At 44.8% G+C, this 21,433-nt stretch overlaps 1 protein-coding gene and 1 pseudogene across 4 annotated transcripts in view; both read left to right on the top strand.

The window, feature by feature from the left end:
- Positions 1-922: 922 nt before the first annotated feature.
- Positions 923-4,852, top strand: LOC125391896 (lymphotactin). Its single transcript, XM_048421549.3, has 3 exons — positions 923-1,133; positions 3,627-3,741; positions 4,509-4,852. Exons 1-3 carry the CDS (start codon positions 1,073-1,075, stop codon positions 4,675-4,677), a joined length of 345 nt encoding a protein of 114 aa, XP_048277506.1. The 5' UTR covers positions 923-1,072; the 3' UTR covers positions 4,678-4,852.
- Positions 4,853-5,877: 1,025 nt separating this feature from the next.
- LOC146894918 (myb-binding protein 1A pseudogene) overlaps positions 5,878-21,433 on the top strand; it is a 37,955-nt pseudogene continuing 22,399 nt past the window's right edge. The window contains exons 1-3 of one of the 3 annotated variants that reach the window (XR_015737892.1): positions 5,878-5,975; positions 7,370-7,547; positions 10,033-14,267. The product of XR_015737892.1 is annotated as a myb-binding protein 1A pseudogene, transcript variant X1 (transcript). Of the gene's footprint in view, positions 5,976-7,369; positions 7,548-8,376; positions 8,665-10,032; positions 14,268-21,433 lie in introns of those variants that run through there. The other 2 variants (XR_015001344.2, XR_015001345.2) reach the window with 2 other exon arrangements.

The raw sequence follows: 21,433 nt of genomic DNA on the forward strand, positions 1-21,433 counted from the left end.
CCCCCTTCCCACCTCCCCCTCCCTCTCTAGTCTTAAGAGCAGTCAGGGTTCCCTGCCCCGTGGGAAGTCCAAGGTCCTCCCCCCTCCATGCAGGTCTATAAAGGTGAGCATCCAAACAAACCAGGCTCCCACAAAGTCAGTCCATGGAGTAGAATAAAAACCCAGTGCCATTGTCCTTGGCTTCTCAGTCAGCCTTCATTGCCAGCCACATTCAGAGTGTCCATTTTGATCACATGCTCCATCACTCCCAGCGTGGCTTGTCTCTTAAAGTGACAATTAACCATAACACGCTCATCTTTTGAAAGAGCAGCAAGTACACTTACGCAGAGATCCATCCCTCCAGCCCCCTTGAAAGTGCTAGTATTCTCTCACGTTCTTTAAAATAAAACTGTAAAACGAGTTTTCAATAAGCTTAAATATATTTGTATGTGTTTCCCCCAAACAGCAAACATGCATAGAGACATGTCATAAACACTTATTTAAATGTTCCTCCTCCAGTAGTTCGAAGTTGAAGAAATGGGGGTAAACTGAGTCAGGGCAGAGGAGAAGAATGAGGAGAAAAGGCAGGTGAATCCAGGGTAGCTGCAGTGTTCTTTTGCTTTCCTGGGGAGTCAGGCAGGGCACCGGGAGCTGCTGATCTGTGGTTGGAGAAGCTTTCTGTCACCGGAGGCAGGTGGGCTGGACCACAGTGACCACACCACCTCATTTCCTTTTCCCTGTTATCACACTGAGCCGTGTCACTGGCTAGCCTTTGGGACGGAAGATCTGACTTTAGACCCACCACCGCTGTGAAAGATACAAGAACATTTCGTCTCATGCACACATTTGTCACATTAACCACATGGGGGGAGGAAAAGGCCACAAAGTATCATGTTAGTATGAGCACAGCCAAGGTACTTGTGTTTAAAGAAAAAAATATATATCATTAGTGTTGCAAAGACTTTCCACGATTCCACACCCGCCCTGAAAGCCCCCTTTCACCACAGGAAGTGTGCTGACCAATGGGGGCAAATAAAAGGGGTTCCTGGGGAGTCTGGTCCACACTCCTGCACAGCGCAGCAAGACCTCAGCCATGAGACTTCTCCTCCTGACTTTCCTGGGAGCCTGCTGCCTCACCACGTACTCTGTGGAAGGTAAGTTGAGCAGCTGTTGACGGGACAAGGACCAGGTGGGCTCAGATACTAGGTATGATTGACTTGGGTTTTGATTAGAATAAGCTCCTTTGTCCAGGGAAGCCTCAAACTTCCCATATGCACAAAAGGAATGCTAGTTTCAATTCTCAGCCATTCCAGGCGTATGCTTATTTACTTAAAATTGAGTATTATATTCTGTCTATACACTGAGCACTGTGAACTGGAATTAAAATGGAATAAATCTGATATTTTTTACTGATGACTATTTAAGCGCATCCAATCTCCTTATAATGATATTTTATTAATGCTGGCAATGATTACAAATGGGTTGCTTGCTTTTGTTTACTTCATTTTGATCTGATAAATTCTCAGACTCTTTAAGTTTCATCACACTGGGGAATGAGGTCAAGACGGTGTGTTTGGAAGCAAATCTATGTTTTCTACTTGAAAACATCAAGCATAAAGTGATCAGGAGCTCATATTTTCATATTAAGAAAATCAATATTATCTTCAACTAAATAGAGGAGTCTGCCAATATTGCTGTGAATATTACCATTTATGATAGACTCCTTGAGTTTGTAAGACAGCCTCTGATACTGAGTGGAACAGATAATCCACACTCTGTTGACTAACGAACCTGGAAGATATGTCCAGGTGGGATGCAGATGCACGGAGCTGTAGCTAAACGTTTCAGCTCGTGTTTCCTAAAGGGTCACCTTTTCCTTCTGGCTGGAGTTAATTTATAGACCTATTTGTATTCTGTTCTGCACACTTAGACTTTAATACCTTAACTTCATCATAGATTCTACAAGCATAAAGGGAATAAAGGGAACACATTCTGGAAATCCTTGACATTGGGCAAAAGAAGAAATATTGATGCAGGGGAAAAAAAAACTTCAAGAATATTCAGTTAGGTCTCATGCTGCTAAAAGGCTGGCATTTTTTGCTGAGATGGGAGGTGTAGCTCTCCCCTGATTTTGCTTGTTTGTTTTCTGAGAGCTGCTGGGGCTCAGGCCAGGGCTGGCTTGATGGCAGTCTGCAGAAGCTAGGGAACTGGAGACTTGCTCTAAGATTCCCAAGCTTTCTCCTTGCAGGAGTTTTAAAAACCTTGCTGGTGTCTTAGTGATGTCAAAACGGGCAAAAATGCATCTTTGCTTTGACTTAATCCTGCAGCAGGTGTGAAGCAATGCTTTGTCTTCCCCCCCCCCCCCCCACACACACAAGCGCTGCTGAGAAGCTGTAGAAGTCCTGGTGAGGACAATAGGGTTCTGCTGGCCCTTGGCATCCATGTACACTCGGCTCAGAGACATGTTGTTCTTAAACGGTGAAAGAAAGCTAAAAGAGGCCAGATTTTCTCTGAGTCCAGAGAAGTTCAGCATAAAATGATATTGGCAGAGGGCAAAGAATGGACAAGTTGGCACTGAGAACAAAGCAAAGGAGCCTTGAAGAAAAGAGGTGTGAGCACCCAGCCTCTAGTTCCATATTGTAGACAAAGGCCTTCCTGTGGCGGCAGCGCCCAGTTCAGACTTGATCGTTATCAGGATGACTTGAGGTCTCCTCTCAGCAGCTGTGGGGCACACAGCAATAGCTCCAGCTACTAAGGGAATTAGCACATAGAAACTTTGCCTATTTAGATGTTACCAACTCCTTAGTCTCCTTGACTCTCCCGGGAGAGTTTTCCTTGTGCAATGGAGGGTAGTGTTAAGAACTCCAAGAGTTTAATCCCCCCTCGGTTGGGTCCTTTAATGGCAAATCCTGAGGAAACTCTTCCATCCCATGTCTCAAGTGTGACTATTACAAATGAGAACATGTATATTTGTTCAGGCAAAAATGTACTGGGTTCTTCCCTTGACTATAACTTGCTCAGATCACCCTTTATTGCAACACTCTTATCTAATTTACAGCAAAGTTAGCATTTGACATGATTTCCTTTGTCTCTGTTTTCCTGGCTACCTTACTATAATGTGGACTCCATTAAACAGGGTCAGTGCCCATCTGAATTAGTGCCTTTGACTTTTGGGACACAAAGGACACCTCTAAGTAAGTAGCTGTTGAGAGTGTCCCGGAGTACTCTGCTGTCATAGCTATCTTAATGGAAATATACAAAGATGGATACCACCCTGTTACTATGTATTTATTTTTGAGACAATGCCTCCGGGACACAGTTCTCACTCTGTAGACCACACAGAGAGTCACCCACCCACCTCTAACCCCCATTGCTGGGACTAGAGGAGTGCACCACCACGCAAGGCCACCTTGTTACTTTTGCTAAGAAATTCCTGAAACAATACTACTGATCTCTTAAAATCAGCCAGACATTTACCTCAATATGTAGTGAACAAGAGACCCAGGATGCCAATGGGAATTATTTCTTCCCCAAAAGAACAAGCCATTTTATACTCCTGGTATATTTTAGAGTAATCTAATAAGTGACTCTGAACTTGATACTTGTCGAGTTGCAGTTTTATTTATGTTTTCATTTTCTTTTTCTAGGCGTGGGGACCGAAGCCCTGGAAGAGAGTTTCTGTGTGAGCTTAAGGACCCAGCCGCTGCCCGTTCAGAGAATCAAGGCCTACACCATCAGGGAGGGCATACTGAAAGCAGTTATGTGAGTGTCTACTCAAAGATGTTCCTATCTAGAAATGCAATAGGAAGAAGTGTTGCCCCCCCCTCCAGGAAAAATAGAGCACCATGGAGGAACGCTCAGCATAGCCAATAGCCCATTCTGTTTATATTAATCTTGTTTTTCACTGTCCTGTCCAATGATGATTATTGAAAAAAATAAAAGAACACACATCCCCTTTTTCCTCTTTTGCTCACCAGATGAGTCTGACTAGAAAATAGATGGACACTATGTCCAGTTCTGATAGTCAGCCCAGGCTAGGACTTGCTCAAAGAGCCAGACTAATGTAAGATACTTACTGTGTAGAACGGCGTACCTTATATGTGGCTACACCCTAAGGGAACACATCCAGAACTTTCCTACACTGCCTTCCAGAGTCCCGTGCTCAGAGGGAGCAGCTTTCTCTCTGATGCATGCTTAGAGTTTTTCTCTTAGAAACTCATGGACATTATCTCTAATTCCCCCAAGGAGGTGAATAGTTCCAGGCTGGAAAAGGAAGGAGGTATGGATCAGCTGAACTAATTGGTCCTAGGAGTCCACTTTAGCTCCAGTGTTTGGTTACACCCGTGAATGACAGCCGCCAACAGCTGGCTGTCACCTGGAGATTTCCCTCCCTTTCCTAAAACAAATGACGGAAGGAAGGTGCTCATGGGTTGTTTCGGGGTTTGAAAGATGGTTTCTTCGGCTGACTTCCGTCCAGATCTTCTTTCATTGGACAGTACGGCTAACATTATCTTTTCCTTGCTTCCTAGCTTTGTCACCAGACGAGGGGTGAAAATCTGTGCTGATCCACATGCCAAATGGGTGAAAGCAGCGATCAAAACTGTGGATAAAAGGACCCGTGACAGAAAGAACATGACTGAAACTAGTCCCACGAGAGTCCAGCGGTCCACCAGCTCAACCATGACCCTGTCTGGGTAGTGGTCTCTGGGACAGTGTTCCCTCAACAGCCGAGTAGCTCGTCTCAGTTCGCAGGCTCATGGACTAATTGTGCTACATTTAGTTTTTACGAAATGTTGCATGAATAAAGTTGTTTTATTTTATTTTTTATGGCATTCATTTTAAATGTTATAAGTAATAAATATTTATTATTGAGGATGGTTCTATATTTCATTTATTATACAAAGGGAAAGGTAATATATCATCTATTTCTGTCTCTTTGGCCTCTGTCCCTCCTGCTCTTTGTCTCTTGTTCCTCTGGTTTCCATGATGGGAGACATTTGGGCAGTGTCTATTGGAGATGAAAGCCGTCTTCATCACTCTTGGATTCAGCGCACAGTAGTTCTCTGCCAGTGAGTTACAAATCGTAGTGTGCCAGTGACAGTCACCATCCAGTTCAGTCTCATAGTAGTGGTGTTTATCAAAGTTGTGAGAAGCCATCCAGCTGTCCTCACATTACCATTCTGAGGTCTCACAGCTCAGAAAGTGGCTCCACTCTGCCTTAACCTGAGCAAATTCCCTTACCTCTTGGTAGGTTGATCAAGCAAAAGCCGATGTATTGTAAAGTAGGCAATTATCTCACTACCTTATGATTGGTTCTCTTGTTGGCACTCTGCTTACCATTGTCTAAGCTCTGCATTCCTACCCATGGGCTCTCAATTCTCCCAATCCTTGTCACGTGGGATCTCTCTCTCTTTCAATGGGATCACAATTTACAGATCACTCAATACCCCCAAACTATGCTCTTCTGTGTCCTCATTAAATGACTGATTTGATTCCAGCTTATGGTTCTGGCATCCAAGAAGCCAATGATTTACACTGTGTTTGTTAAGCTGTCTGAAGAGCAAGAACTGACTTTATCCTGGTAGTTGAGTTGAAGAAGAATTGCTGAGAGATGCTGTGCAGTATTAAGACCTTAGGACATTGCCTGAGGACATCTTGCTGGGCCACTTTATTTCTGTCTATACAGAGACCCAGAGTAGAAGCCACTAAACTGTCGCCTCCCAGTGGAGATCCAGCCACCTACTCTTTCCCATTGCCAGTAGTTCATAGTGATTTTCAAACGTGTGTTAGACTGATGTGGGAGAATTGTCTGTATTCTGTCAATCATATTTTAATAAAACGCCGATTGGCCAGGCAGGCAGTATAGGCGGGAAAACCAGACAGGAAGTAGAGGTGATGCAATGAGAACAGGAGAATTCTAGGAAGCAGGGAGGTTCCTCTGCCATTCATGCGCAGACCACCGAAGAGGCAACATGTAAGCTGTCACACTGAGAAAGGTACTGAGCCCGTGTTGCTAACATAGATAAGGATAATGGGGTAATATATGTTATAAGAGTTAACAAGAAGCCTGACCTAATGGGCCAATCAGTTTATAACCTTATGGAGTCCTGTGTGTGATTTTTCTTTGTTGCTTGCCGGTTGTTGGGGTACCAGGAGGGACAGAAACCCCAACAAGCCGGCCCTCATGTTACATTAGACAAGACAAGGCCTTAGTAAGCAGCAACAGCTTCCTTAGGAGATTGAAAACCAAGCATCTCAGACAATATACAGTACTGTTTTGATCTTTAAAAATAGTTTATCAATCATTTTTAATTTATGTATACAAGTGTGTGGGTTTTGTGAGTTTATGTGAACCACATGTGTGCAGAGGCCTAAGGAGAACAGAGGGCATCAGATTCCCTGGAAGTGAAGTTGTAGGCAGGGCTGAGACACCTGATGAGGGTGCTTGTCAATGAACCCAGGTCCTCCAGAAGAGCAGCAAGGTCTTCACCAAGCACTACACCACTGTACCATCTCTCAGCCCTTGATTTTTCTGATTTAATTATATATGTGTGCTTCCCAAATGACTCCCAGGCCCTAGGGGATCATAGTGGTAATGAGATGAATGAAGAAGATGGATTAATATTTGCTTTCTCAGTTTTAAAGAATTTTAACAAACACTTTATTTTTTTATTAAGCAATGGAGGGTACTTTTCTTGCTTAGCTAGTGATGGAGCACCTGGGCACATGACAAATCTCAATTAAAGACAAAACAATAGACATGAAATATTCATTAGTTTTCTTAAGGGCCATTGCTCATTAATAGGCAGAATTCAGATTCAGCAGTTGGAAGCAAGGCTTCAGGTATGGCCTCTTGAGCTGTTGAAGCTGCCTTCTCCTCAGAAGTCACTTCTCCCATGACTATCCTATACAGGAGGGCATAACAACCAGGTGACTCAAGTAAACACAATACTCTTATGCATCCTGCTGCTTATTTTATAAGTGAATTCATTTGATAATCACTTACTGAGGCTCTTATATGCGCCAGAGCTGAAAAAGTCCTCTTTTATCCTCATGAGTTCTCCCCTCTTTCCCTTCACTCTGGAATAGGAGGCTTCCTCATCCAGCTACCCATTAGCTTGTGCATCCCAGGGCTTTCCTGAGCACAGCAATGCAGAACTTAAACAAGACATCTTGTCCTTGTGCCCCAAACTGCCATAGGCTTGCAGTGGGGAAAACATTAAAGTATGCAGGATAATATGTGAACTTGTAGAAAAAGCAGAGCCTTGGGCGCACAGCAGCAAATCTGTTTAGGTGTTGCCGTGTAGGGGATGTCTGGACAGCTTTCACCTTGAAGATAATCTGATACCAGAAGGACGAGCCAGAGTTGTTCCGTTCCCTCACCTTCCAGGCAAGGAAAACGAGCATCATGTATGAAAGATTGCGGAGGAGAAAGACCTTGATGTGCTAAGAAAGTGGAAGCATTTACTACACCTGAGAGACAACATGGAGGCAGCAAAGCAATGCAAAGGGGCAAAGGGAGGTTGGAGAGACCCTGGAGACCCGGGAAGATCCTGTCTTCCAGACCCGTGAGTATATATTTCATTTTAAAGTCACTGGGGAACTCTACTGACTGATCAGTTTACAAGACAAGGGCCAAGAAGCCAATTAGCAGGCGACTATGGACTTAGTGACCTTTGAACTTGGCCCGGCAGGCTCAGCTGTCCATGCCAAGTGCCCAGGTCAACAAACTCCTCTTCACTTTCTTCTGCTGCATATGACCAGGATCAGGATACAAGAAAATCGCACATACGGGTTCTTAGGATTTGCATTACTTACTGGTTATGATCAGATCTGCAAGAAAAAATTGAAGCTAACTACCCGGGGGAAGTAGCAGTTAAGATTGAGAAGGAAGACACCCAATATCAATGTACTTACAGAGAATCCTCACCTGAGTCTGTTTTGATTTATTCAATTCCTGAATGTTCGTGGAACTCCTACAGAGTATGTGGGACTAGGATCTACTTAGCTGTCATGAAGCAGGTGACTGTCATCAGAGTCATTCCCAGTTGGGTGTTTCAGATAATCTCATCTGATGTCATCTGGCTAGGTGAGGTCCCTCTCAAGTGCCCAATCAGCTCCTAGGCCTCTCTCTGTTACTGCTTGTATTGCCCTGAGCATCATTTTATTTGATTTGTCTTAGTAGTTGAAATTTGAGGCCGTGGACTTGATGTCTAGCTAATACTTGGTAAAACATCTGAACATGATAGGTTTCCAATTAATTTTTATGAACCTCTCTCTCTCTCTCTCTCTCTCTCTCTCTCTCTCTCTCTCTCTCTCACACACACACACACACACACACACACACACACAACTCATACACACATCTATCTAATAAATACTCAATACTCAATTTAGAGTGGTAGAGTGGTTGAAAAAACACAAAAGAACGAGCTGGACCCAAGTCAGGAGGTTGGAATATGACTCAGGTTTTAGTACCGAGAAAATGATGTAGGTCGGATCTCCATAATAACATAAAGGAGAGTTGTTTGGTGTGTGAACTTAAATAAACTCTTGGAAAGTTAAAAAATAAAACCCTGCAAAAGAGGTGACAAAAGAATTGTGCTTTTAAGTCCTAAAAGATACTTGCCAGGAGTAAATGGCAGTGTGGGTATTCTTGCCAGAAGAATCGCATGAAGGAAATCATGGAAGCGCCCAAGGGAAACTGTTTATGGGTGGGTAGGGGTTAGAGAGCTCAGGCAGGAAAGGTGGCTTGAGGCCAGGTCTGAGAGGTCCCGAGCAGAAGGGTAAGAGCAAGATTTAATAGGGGGTGGGGGTCCTCGGGGGGACAACATGATGCATCCAAGTTTAGGGTAGTCACTTAGAGCAGTGGTTCTTAACTTGTGGGTTGCGACACTTCAGGGGTTGAATGGCCTTTCCTCAGGGGTTACCTCAGACCATCAGAAAACACAGACATTCACATTACAATTGAGAACAGTAGCAAAATTACAGTCATGAAGTAGCAATGAAAATGATTTTATGGTTGGGGGCCACCACGACATGAGGAACTGTATTAAAGGGTCATAGCATTAGAAAGGCTGAGAAACCCTGACTTAGAGGCGTGGGTTTATGCACAAGACTGCAACGGTCTGGCTACCTACTGGATATATCATGAACTTGATAAACTGAGACTCCTCTGAAGTCTCAACAGAGAAGTGGCCACAGAGGATTGATAAGATTTTGGTCTAATTGCTGCTGTAGATTCTGTTCTGGTGAATCCATGGCCACCGAAAGAGGGACAGTCACGGGGTGAGAAGCAAGCACCGCAGATCTCCTTGATATGTAAGCAGTTGAGACAAAGCCCAGGCTACATCTTCATTCCCTTTCTCCAGGCAGTCCTTTTCAGAAGAACGGGGCTAGGAAAAGCCTGAGTATCTGTGAAACTCTCTATGCCCTTTGGGGCCTGGGGAAAGGGACATATAATTGGAATAAAATACCCACCACTGAGTCACCAGTGTTATTTTAGAAGGGATTTGTCATACAGCAGTGGGAGGCAGATGGGAGCCAGAGGATGAATCTGTAATGAGAGAAAAGAGAAATGAGGTAAAAGCAAAGGTTTGGAATGGTCACCAGGAATGCCAGGACAGGACTGGAAGGTGGATTTGGTGGGAGGAGGGACATGGGATCCCCCACTTGGTGGGAGGTAGTATACATTAGATCAGAAGGTGAAAGGTGGGGCATGTGTCTTATCTTCCAGTCTGACTGTGTTGCTCGTCACCATTATTGAGACTGCACAATCACCTTTCTCTTTGACTCCAACCTGGCCCCCACAGGCTCATTACGGAAGACTTGGTGGCCGGGTTGTTGGGTTTTGGGAAGTGTTTGTGTTCAGAAGACTGTGACCTAATGAATGGCTTAATCCCTTGATGTGTTTGTGATATGATGGCATTGGAAGGTGTTTAAGACTAGAAGGATACACCCTGTGCCCTGACCCTTGTTTCTGTTTGCTTCCGGATGGCCATGAGGTCATCAGTTCTCTCCCTCTCATTAGCATAATATTCTGCCTCACTTCAGACCCCAGGTCAGGGAGCCAGTGAACCATGAACCGAGACCATAAAACAAAAGTACTTTTCTCGGTCTTCCGAGCCCACGTGTTTCGTGCAGCATGGCGGAGGTGAAGAGTCCCACGAAAGCTGAGCCTGCGTCTTCCGCAGAATCGGCGCAAGATGACCGCCGCGACCTACTGGAGCACAGCCGCGAATTCTTGGACTTCTTCTGGGACATCGCGAAGCCGGAGCAGGAAACGCGGCTCCAGGCCACCGAGAAGTTGCTGGAGTACTTGCGCACAAGGCCGAGTGGTTCGGAGATGAAGTACGCCCTGAAGCGCCTGATCACTGGACTTGGAATGGGCCGAGAAGCCGCTCGGCCTTGCTATAGCCTGGCTCTGGCACAGCTGTTGCAGTCTTTTGAAGACATTCCCTTATGCAGCATCCTGACTCAGATACAAGAAAAATACAATCTGCAAACAGCAAACAAGACGATGCTGAGACCTGCTCTCTTTGCACACCTTTTTGGAGTGCTAGCTCTCTTTCAGTCAGGCCGCCTGGTGAAGGACCAGGAGGCCCTGATGAAGTCAGTGAAATTGCTGAATAGCCTCTGCCATCACAACAACCACTTACAAGGCCAGCCATTGAAGGTCCTGGTGGACATCCTCTCCAAGGTCCCAGAGTCCATGTTCGAGATCCTGCCAAAGGTCCTCAAGGATGACTTGAAAGTGATCCTCGGGTCCCCTAAGTACCTGGAGCTCTTCCTCTTGGCTCAGCAGAGGGTGCCAGCGAAGCTTGAGTCACTGGTGGGCTCAGTTGACCTGTTCTCAGAAGAGACTATCCCCAGCCTAGTGAGCGTGCTGAAGACGGCAGCCAAGTCTGTAAGGAAGGAGCAAAAGCTGCCAGATGTGACTCTGAGCCTCCTCCGCCTGTCACTTAAGGAGAACAAATTCACACTGTTTTGGAAAGAGGTTGTGGAGCAGGGGCTGCTGAAGAAGCTAAGCTGGTCAACCAGCTACATGTGTTTCCGCCTGATGGGTGCATCCCTGCCACTGCTGTCAGAAGAGCAGCCGAAGCTGGTGATGCGGGGAGACTTGATCCGCCATTTTGGGGCACACACGGTGATTTCTAAGCCCCAAAACCTTTTCAGGTTCATGCCAGAGATAACTAAGTATGTGAGTATCTTCCTAGAGGGGTGCCAGGATGACCCCAAGCGACAGTTTGCCATGGTGGTGGCCTTCACATCCATCACCAACCAAGGTCTCCCTGTCATGCCTACCTTCTGGAATGTTACACGGTTATCAAGTAGTGAAGCCCTGCAAAACTATGTGGCCTGGTTGCGGGACATGTTCCTCCAGCCTGACCTGGACTCCTTGGTTGACTTCAGCACTACCAACCAGAAGAGAGCACAGGATGCCTCAATCAATGTGCCAGAGCGATCTGTGTTACGGCTCCGGAAGTGGATCACCCACCGCCTGGTCAGCCTTGTGGACCATCTGCACCTGGAGAAGGATGATGCCGTGGTCGATCAAATAGCCAGGTTTTGCTTGTTCCACGCCTTCTTTAAGACAAAAAAGGCCACCCCCCAGATCCCAGAGACAAAGCAACACTTCTCCTTTCCCTTGGACAACCGGAACCGAAGTGTCATCATTAGTTCCTTCTTCAGCCTGCTACAGACCCTCAGTATGAAGTTTAGGCAGTCTCCAGACTCAAATGAAAGCAGGAAGCCCTGGACTTACTGCCTGGTGCTGTTTGCAGACATGCTGTTGAACCACAGCCGCAATGTGACCCTGGTGACACCCTTCACAACACAGCAGCGCCAGGCCTGGGACCAGATGATGAGTACTTTGAAGGAACTTGAGGCCAATTCTTCAGAAACCAGGTCCATTGCCTTCCAGCACTTGCTGCCTCTGGTGGGCCTCCACCTCTTCAAGTCCCCTACAGAGAGTTGTGATGCCCTGGGTGACATCCAGACCTGCATCAAGAAAAGTATGGAACAGAATCCCCGTCGATCACGCTCTAGGGCCAAAGTTTCCCAGGAACCAGTATGGGTGGATGTGATAGTGGAGATCTTGCTGTCTCTGCTGGCTCAACCCAGCAACTTGATGCGTCAGGTGGTCCAGAATGTATTTGCCCATATCTGTCCCCACCTTACGCCACGTGGTCTGCAGCTAATCCTCGCTGTGCTCATCCCTGAGACAAATGAGGATGAGGATGACAACGTGGTGGTCACCGATGATGCCAATGAGAAGCAGCTGGAACACGGACAGGATGAAGACTCAGATAGTGAGGACGATAAAGATAATAAAAACTCAGATAGTGACGACAGCGATGGTGGAGCAGAGAGTGAAGAGGAAGACCGTGATAAGGATGTGCAGCCAGGCTTTCGCCAGCGGCTAATGGAAGTGTTGCAAGCTGGGAATGCACTGGGTGGAGTAGACAGTGAGGATGAAGAGGAGGAGCTTGGGGATGAGGCTATGATGGCCCTGGACCAGAACCTGTCCAGCCTATTTGCAGAGCAGAAGTTGCATATTGAGGCCAGGCGAGAGGAAAAGAACAAGCTGCAGAAGGAGAAGAAGCTCCGACGGGACTTCCAAATCCGGGTACTAGACCTGATCGAAGTGCTGGTGACCAAGCAGCCTGAGCACCCCCTGGTCCTGGAACTACTTGAGCCACTGCTGAGCATAATCCAGCACAACATGCGCAGCAAAGGCTCCAGCAAGCAGGAGCAGGACCTCCTGCACAAGACCGCCCGCATCTTCATGCACCATCTATGCCGTGCCCGCCACTACTGCCGCGATGTGGGGCCCTGTGCAGAGGCTCTGCATGCCCAGGTGGAGCGCCTTGTGCAGCGTGCTGGCAGTCAGACTGACACCTCTGTCGCCCTTTACTGCTTTAATGCCTCTCTGTATCTACTGCGAGTCCTCAAGGGCAACACTGCTAAGAAGCACCAGGATGGACAGACGCTACAGGGAGCCGACACCAAGTCTGAACCCAAGGACCCAGAGGCTCAGGCTACCAATTGCTTGGACTTGAACTTTGTGACCCGGGTATACTCGGCAGCACTGGAATCTCTTCTGACCAAGCGTAACAGCCCCCTCACTGTCCCCATGTTCCTCAGCCTTTTCTCTCGATATCCGGTGATCTGTAAGAACCTGCTCCCCATCCTGCTCCAGCATGTGGCTGACCCCTTGCGACCCCGCCATCAGGCCCAGGCGTGCACGCTGCTCCAGAAGACCCTATCTGCCCGGGAGCTAAGAGTATGTTTTGAGGATGCTGAGTGGGAGCAGCTGATTGGCCAGGTCTTGGAAAAGGTCGCCCAGACCCTGCACACACTCGGGGAGGCACAGAGCAAGGGAGAGCACCAGAGGGAGCTGTCCACCTTGGAGCTGCTGAACAGTCTCTTCAGGACAGTCAATCATGAGAAGCTGTCTGTGGACCTCACCTCTTTCTTGGGTATGCTGCAGAGCAAGCAGCAGAAGCTGCAGCAAAACCTAAAGCAGGGGAACCACTCCTCTGGTTCCAACCGCCTCTACGACCTCTACTGGCAGGCCATGAGGATGCTAGGAGTCCAGCGTCCCAAGTCAGAAAAGAAGAATGCTAAGGATATTCCTAGCGACTCCCAGAGCCCTATTAGCATGAAGCGGAAGAAAAAGGGATTCTTGCCTGAGACCAAGAAACGAAAGAAACTTAAATCTAAGGACACCACACCAGAAAAGGATGCTGCATCAGGGCAGGATGTAGTGATGGCAGATGCCACACCTGCTGCTGCTGGTAAAGACCAGCCCCCCAGCACAGGCAAGAAGAAAAGGAAGAGAGGGAAGGCCAACACCCCATCCCAGGTGAATGGGACACCTGTCACCAAGAGTCCAGCTCCCAACAACCCCACCCTAATCCCCAGTACCCCTGCTAAGACCCCAAAACTACAAAAGAAAAAAGAGAAGCTGTCACAGGTGAATGGAGCCACTCCTGTGTCCCCCATAGAGCCTGAAGGCAAAAAACATTACCAGAAGGCTCTTCCCACAAAGGAGGTCTTGAGAAAGACCCCCCAGTCTGCTCTGCCACGAAAAAGGGCAAGGCTGTCTCTGATTAGCAGGAGCCCCAGCCTGTTCCAGAGTGGGGTCAAGAAAAGGAAAGTGGCCCGGAGGAAGGTGCAGACACCTTGAGTCCATGGTGTCATCTGTTTTCCCCTGTCTTGAGCATCCCAAGAGACTTCTATTTTTCACCAGTATTTTAATAAATATTGCCATGGTAAAAAAAAAATACTTTTCTCTATTTCAAGGCCTATCTTGTAGCATTCATTTTATTCTGCCCCAAATTATAGATATTTGGGGAATTTTCCTGCCTCAGAAGATTAGAAGCTCTTGGTTTAGTAATCTATACTTACAACAAGGCCGTCCCCATTCTCTGTTCAACACCGTTATTGTATTAGAGATACTAAAAAGACCATAAGAATGTCCCCTGATATGTCATTGTGATAGTAGCTGTATGTGGACATAGACCTAAGCACAAAGGACACTGATACCACATAGTAAGTAAGTGGAATGGACTAAGGATGATAGTACATTTTTTCAAAGAATCTGTTCCTCTTGATTGGTAGTGATTGCCTGACTTTCTGTGTTGCCTGAGATCTTGTGGTTACTTCCTGGCTTAGGGGAAGAATTCTGTGATCAATTGCTGATGCCTGTCTTGAGCTATGAGTTACCTGTGGTGGTGATTGGCACTTTGATCTTTCTGTAAGTTTGGTAGTCATTGATGTATGAGCTCAGCGGAGGTTCAGATCATGGTGGAATGGATGGGTTGGTCAGCATAAATTTAGATAATGAGGTTCTTAGCTGGGTCATGGAAGGTAAGATTTGAACCTAAATAATATGAGAGAAGTAAAAATTGTGATAAAAGAGACCAAGATAGGTATATTGTTTATTTGAACAATTTGCCTCTCAGATTATAGCCTTCATAAGCACAAGGCTCACTTTTTATTTGCTTATGGCACAAGGCAAATTCAGTAAATGTGCACTGAAGGAACACATGGCCAGCAGAATTAAGATGACATCTAGGTAACAATAAATAGCAGACAAGTATGGGATAGAAGCAAGAGTTGTTTAGGGAAATATTTCTGAGATTTAAGTTAACTTTACCTCATAAGCATTTTAAATATTATTCTTAAGTGTGTGTATATGGTGTACCACCTGAGTGTTGAGAACCGAACTCAATTCAAATTCAATACCTTTGCAAGAGCAATACATGCTCTTAATTGCTGAACTATCTCTTCAACTCCAAAGAGTTGAAGTAGTTTAGGGGAAAATTTCAGGTCCATGTTGATGTCAGGGGCAGTTGAGGAGTTAGTCTGTGGATGAAGTACGGTAGGAATGTAGAGTCATTTTTTTGTATGGTTGGCTTCATGATAGAGTCACATGCCTTTGTCTTCAACAATAAGATCCACAGCTGGAAGAAACTGTGGATATCCTGATTTTGCAGACACACAGTGAGGCTGATGTTCCAGATACCCAGGACAATGATGTCTCAGATAAGCAGGCCATTTCCTGATAATCTACAGACCTCAGACATACATTGACTAACAGAGAAACCTAGGACTTGAATTCTGTTTCCTACCCTCACTGACAGAGATGCAGCTCCTTGGAGCAACTTGATGCTGAAATTGTCTATACCGCAGGGCTAGGAGGTGTACGTCACTGTCCTATGTCACTATCTTACTTAGGGTTGTTATTGCTGTAATGAAACACCACAACCAAAAGCAAGTTAGTGAGGAAAGCATTTATTAGGCTTACACTTCCACATCAGAACACATCACTAAAGGCTGTCATGACAAGAACTCAAGCAGGGCTAGAACTTGAAGGCAGGAACTGATGCAGAGGCCATGGAGGGGGGCTGCTCACTGAGTTGCTCGCCATGGTTTCCTCAGTCTGCTTTCTTGTAGAACCCTGAACCACCAGCCCAGAGTTGGTGCCACTCAATCACTAATTAAGAAAATGCCGTTTGCCTACCACTGGATCTGATGGAGGCATTTTCTTGACTGAGATTCCCTCCTCTCAGGTGACTTTAGCATGTGTCAAGTTGACATAAAACTACCCAACACAATCACTAAATGGATGGAGAGGAGAAAGTGCTTGTTTATACACAGGTACTTGACACTTGCCTTAGCATTGTTACAAAACTTGTAGGATAGGAAAGTTGATTATTAGTATAATGCCACATTATCTGACTTATTTTTGTGGTTCTTCTCTTATTCCTTGACTGAGATTTCTCTATGTTGTTAGTATATTATAACACTCACATTTTATGCCATGTTTATTTAGAAGAAGTTGTCTTGAATCTCAAGGAATCAGGATTATCCAAATATTTGGTTGTTAACAGCGGAAGTGTCTCATTCCTGCAACTGTTCAGACCAACAATCCCTTGATATTTGTCCGTGAAGCTGTGCTTTGCATATTTGGTCGATAACTTATATTTACACAGTCAAAAATGAAGATATGGTTCTGTTTTGAATTTAAAATGTTCCCCAAAGCTCACATTGGTGCCAAATGAATGATAAAATCCTGGTCTCGAATGCAGCTGTGTTCAGAGATGAAAACTTTCAGAGGGAAATGGATCCTGAGGGTTCTGATCTCATTAATAGTTAGTCTACTGACAAATAATCAAATGGGACTTTGGGGGGTGCTAGAAACATTGGGAGGTAGGAGCTGAATGGAGGAAGTAGGTAATCGGAGGCATGCCTTTGAAAGGTCTTGGTCACTTATTGGTCATTCTTGGCTTCTAGTTGCTGTGAGATAGACAGCTTTGTCCCACCAAGCACTCCCCACCTTGAAGGCTTTCCATCACACATGTCCCGAAAATAAGGCCCAGTTGCCATGGTGTGAAACCCCTGAAACATGAGCCAAACACACTTTCCTGCTTTAAGTTGATTCCCTCAGATATTTTGCCACAATGGCAGAAAACTGGCCAGCACAATTACAAAAGCTTGCATTTTGTGTGACAGATTTGCATTGGTTGATACGGGAGTTGATGGATGCGAAATCCACAAATGTTGTGGAATATTATTTTAACTATGCAAAGATACGCTATATTTGTTTATGCTGTGGAATAGGACTTTAACTGTGTGAAGCGTGTTACATTGGTTTCTGCTGCATTTGCTTAATTATGTAAAGGTGTATGACATTTGTTTCATCTTGCTTGCTTAAGGCACCTGATTGGTCTAATAAAAAAAACTGAACAGCCAATAGCTAGACAGTAGAGGGATAGGTAGGGATGGCAGGAAGTCAGAATAAATAGGAGAAGAAATAATCTAGGCTCAAAAAGAATGAGAGAAGAAGGAGAGAACCAGGGAGAAAGAGAGGGACACGCCCAGGGCCAGAAACCAGGCAGACACGAAAAGCAGGAATGAATGTAAGATATACAGAAAGAAAGGTAAAAAGCCCCTAGACTAAACAGATAAAGAGAAACAGATTAAAATAAGAACTAAAATCGTGCCAGCCATTCATATTTAATAACAAGTCTCCATATCATGATTTTTGAGCTGTTCTGTGGTCTAAAAGAAAATGCCTGGTACATACAAGTGAACTGCATAATGTGGTTTAAGTTTTGTTTTTGCTCTGAAGCTACTTCCACAGGCCTGTTGATATCATAAGATTCACCTATGCCTGTTATATGCACGCTTTCTGACTTGCGTATTGTATTTTAACAAAAACTCTAAAGGGATTCATTGTCTGATTCACCACATTCTTCCTCATGCTCAAGACTGGAATTCATTAAGCACACAGGAGAGCTGAAGGTGACAAAACTGAGGGACAGGCAATTATTTTCAAGGTGGAGGGGAGTTAGAAATGTAGAGAAGCTAATTTTGAGTCATACTTACTCGGAAAAAATAATTTCATGGAGTCAGTGTGCTATTAATCATAATCACCTCTGCGCTTCAGATAAAGCAGAATTGTGGGTAAAGATGAAAGATTAAGAGTCCTTTTCATTTTACCCGCTGATGTGTTTCTCCATCGATCTTGTCAATATGGAGCAAGGTCAGTAAACAAAAGAAAACTGCACAGGCTCCGACACACCTTGCAGGTCCATTATCTTGACGCCCTGACAGTCAGGACTCCCCCGTGCCCCTGTCTACAAGTGTTTGTTGGACCTGGATTAATTCACCAAAGCTTCCCAGCAAAAGGCAGGCGGGATGAGGTAGGAATAGCAGCAATGGTAGTGTTTACATAGAGAGAAAGAGAGGTGAGCAACTTGTCCCAGGCTAAGGAATCAGGATAAAAACACAGTCATGATGTGTATGAGGGCTTGTATGCTGTAGCATGCACGTGCAGGTCAGGCCAGGCTAGGGGGTGACTTCTGGGAGTCAGTATCTCCTGCCACTTTTACACTGGTTTGGGGATAGAACTCATGTCATTGGGCTTGCAAGTGACAAGTGCCTTTACCCACCGCCATATTGCTGGTCCACAGTTTTTCAATTATACTGCATTAAGTATTTGTTGTGTTTTAAAGATTTATTTATTTTTATGTGTGTAAGTGTTTTGCCTGCATGTATGTAAGTGCCCACTACCAGTGTACGTGGTACTTACGGAGTCCAGAAGGACTGGGGTTACTGCTATGTGAGTATTGGAAACCAAACTCTCTATATCTCTATCTCTGTATTTATTATTTTTATAAATAGAAAAGGTATGTAAGTAAGAGTTGCCTAACAAAACACATCCACACACCTATATAGATCTTCCACTATTTATAAAGGAGAATTCCAGATGCCTTAACATCAGACATAGTCAATAAACCTTTCCTGATGATTTGTGATCTCTTCTTCCATGATAATTTTCTCAGAAATTAGAGTGGGATGGGTTTTGCTAACCATAAGAAAACTGAAATAGCTCTTTGAGATACTGGGAAAAAATTCTGTGTGTGAAACTTGGATGATCCAAGACACAGAAGTTCATGTGCAATGATGGGGAATTACTTAATTACCTCTTAAATAGCACAGCCAGATCAAGTGAGTAGATTAAGGATAACCCAGTTACTGCGAAGAGGCAATGGGTTCTGACAACAGCCACTAACAAGGTTGGTTCCTGGCTTTCTGTCTGAATGTAGTTTCCTTTCTTCTCTTGCTGGGAAAGATTCCATGATGTCAGCCTTTGCCTTCAAAGCAGGCAAACTCTGAGGTGTCCTGAGAGAGGAACCCTAGAAACTCCATGTGAATATTATGTAAAAAGCATAAACCATTTTATAAAGATAGTTGTAGGCTAAGAACAGGAAAAATGATCTCTTTTGGCAAAGAGTTCAGTAACTCTGAAATATATAATCAGTCTTTTCCTCATCAGCTATGATTATGGCATGATGCACATATATAATTAAGCATCGTGTTCGGTTTGTGCCAAATTCTTACTTAAGGGCTGGGATTGGTTGGTTGAAGGATGCTCACTCTTACTCCAGAGGTAACCATAGTGATGACTCTCAGTTTCAGCTCCATTATCTTATCCCTCACTTTATAAATATATACTATTTATTTTAATATATTTAATATATTATATTGCTTTATATATAATATAATATATAATATATTTAAATACGTAAAGAGATGGAGGAAGATTTTGCTTATGTTTCTACAGAGCTGGTGGGTCCTGAAGGCAGACCATTTTCTGTATAAGCCTATATTTGTAGATCCAAGACTTAGTGCAAGCACAGCCATTACACAGAAGCATAGTAATGGATTCTTAAGTGAGTTTTGGGAGGTAGACCATGCTGTGATTGCCATGGGTGCTGTCCTTTTCTTTTCTTTTCCTCCATCACTAAAATGATCAGGCTATCTGAGGATCACTGTGTCCCTGGTATATCTATATATTGTAGCTATTGAAAATACAAAGACACTGGGGATGCAGCTTACCATGCAATCAAGAGGATCCGAAAAGGCCATTCATGAGAGTGATTGATGGGTGTGATCTTGTGATCCTGGCATAGAGGAGAAACAGGAGGATCTTCGAGGCGTGCTGGCTAGACAGCCCAGCCTACTCAGAAAGCACCAGGAAAATGGGAAAACCTGTCTGAGTAAAGAGGATGTGTGGTTCATGAGAAATACCCTCTGGCCTACACACACACACACACACACACACACACACACATACACACACATAACATATAAGAAGACACCGAAGAAAGGAAACCCAGAACAGAGTCTCTTCACACGTAATGAGAGTGGGTCTAAATAACATTATAACTTTCTTGATTACATTTTGTATTTACAGATTTGAGCAAGGATGCAGCTTTGAAAGTGCACTTCTCTTCTCATTACACAAATAAATCACACAGATTGCTATGAAAATATGTGATGTATTAGCCGCTGAAGGGAGAAAAGAATTGTGAGGAACTGTGGTCATATGTCTTTCTCCGCCCATATGACCTTGACGTTCAATTGGACTTGAGAGTGTGTGGAATGTTCAGTGCTTCTGAAGTGTGTTTACTTCAAGCTAAAGGATGATAGGGGCTGGATTCTCAAAAGGGATGGATGTGGGGAAGCTAAGCCATTGCAGTTTCTTTGTGTTCTACACAGATCTTGAAAACGTGCAATGAATCAAGGAATCCAGAATCAGGAATGCCGTTAAGTGTGATTTAACGGGGACAGAACAACAGAACTTTGTTTAGTGGGATCTGGCTTAGCTGATTTTCTTTGCCTGCTGTCTTGGTGTGATGTTCATTGCCCTTGATGCAGTGAGTGTGACTTATGGAGTCAGCTAGCCTGGATCATCACTGGCTGTGTTACTATTAATAGACTGCTTTATGTGCTGGGCCTAGTGCCTTCTGTAAACAAGATGGCCTAACTGCCATGGTGCATACGGGCATCCAATGAGATATGGGTCAAGACAAAAGTCAATGACAGGTAAGACCCTTGTTCTCATGGGACTTTTGTTCTAGAGGAATAGTGAGAAACACACACACACGCACTTGCACACACACATGCCTGCCTCTCACTAAAAATGTTTCTGAAGGTAATGGATGTTACATAGAAAGTGAGAGAGCAGTGGGATAGGGCAGAGATGTCATATGGGGATCTAGCAAGGTGCAGCAGTCTATTAGAAGTAGCATAGAATCAGGATTGATCCTCCGGGAATAATCAGGTTACTAGAATGAAGTGAGAGTGATCACAAAGATATTTCTAGAAGCCAAGTGTTGTGGGAGACAACTGTAATCCTACTATTCAGGAAGGTGAGGCAGGATGATTACCTCAAATTAAAAGTCAGATAAATAGTGAATTTTAGGCTAACCTGGGCTACAGAGTAAGACCTTGTCTCAAAAAGTAATTTCCCAAAAAGGAAAAGGTCTATCTGCAGTAAACTTTCTAGGCAGAGGAAGAATCTGCAAAGGGTCAAGTCAGGCGCCTGGTAGGTAAAGCATGCAGGGCCTCACTGGCCACAGAAAGACTGAGGTTC

This window comes from Myodes glareolus, chromosome 5, assembly GCF_982192425.1.
Source record: "Myodes glareolus chromosome 5, mMyoGla1.1, whole genome shotgun sequence".
NCBI lineage: Eukaryota > Metazoa > Chordata > Mammalia > Rodentia > Cricetidae > Myodes > Myodes glareolus.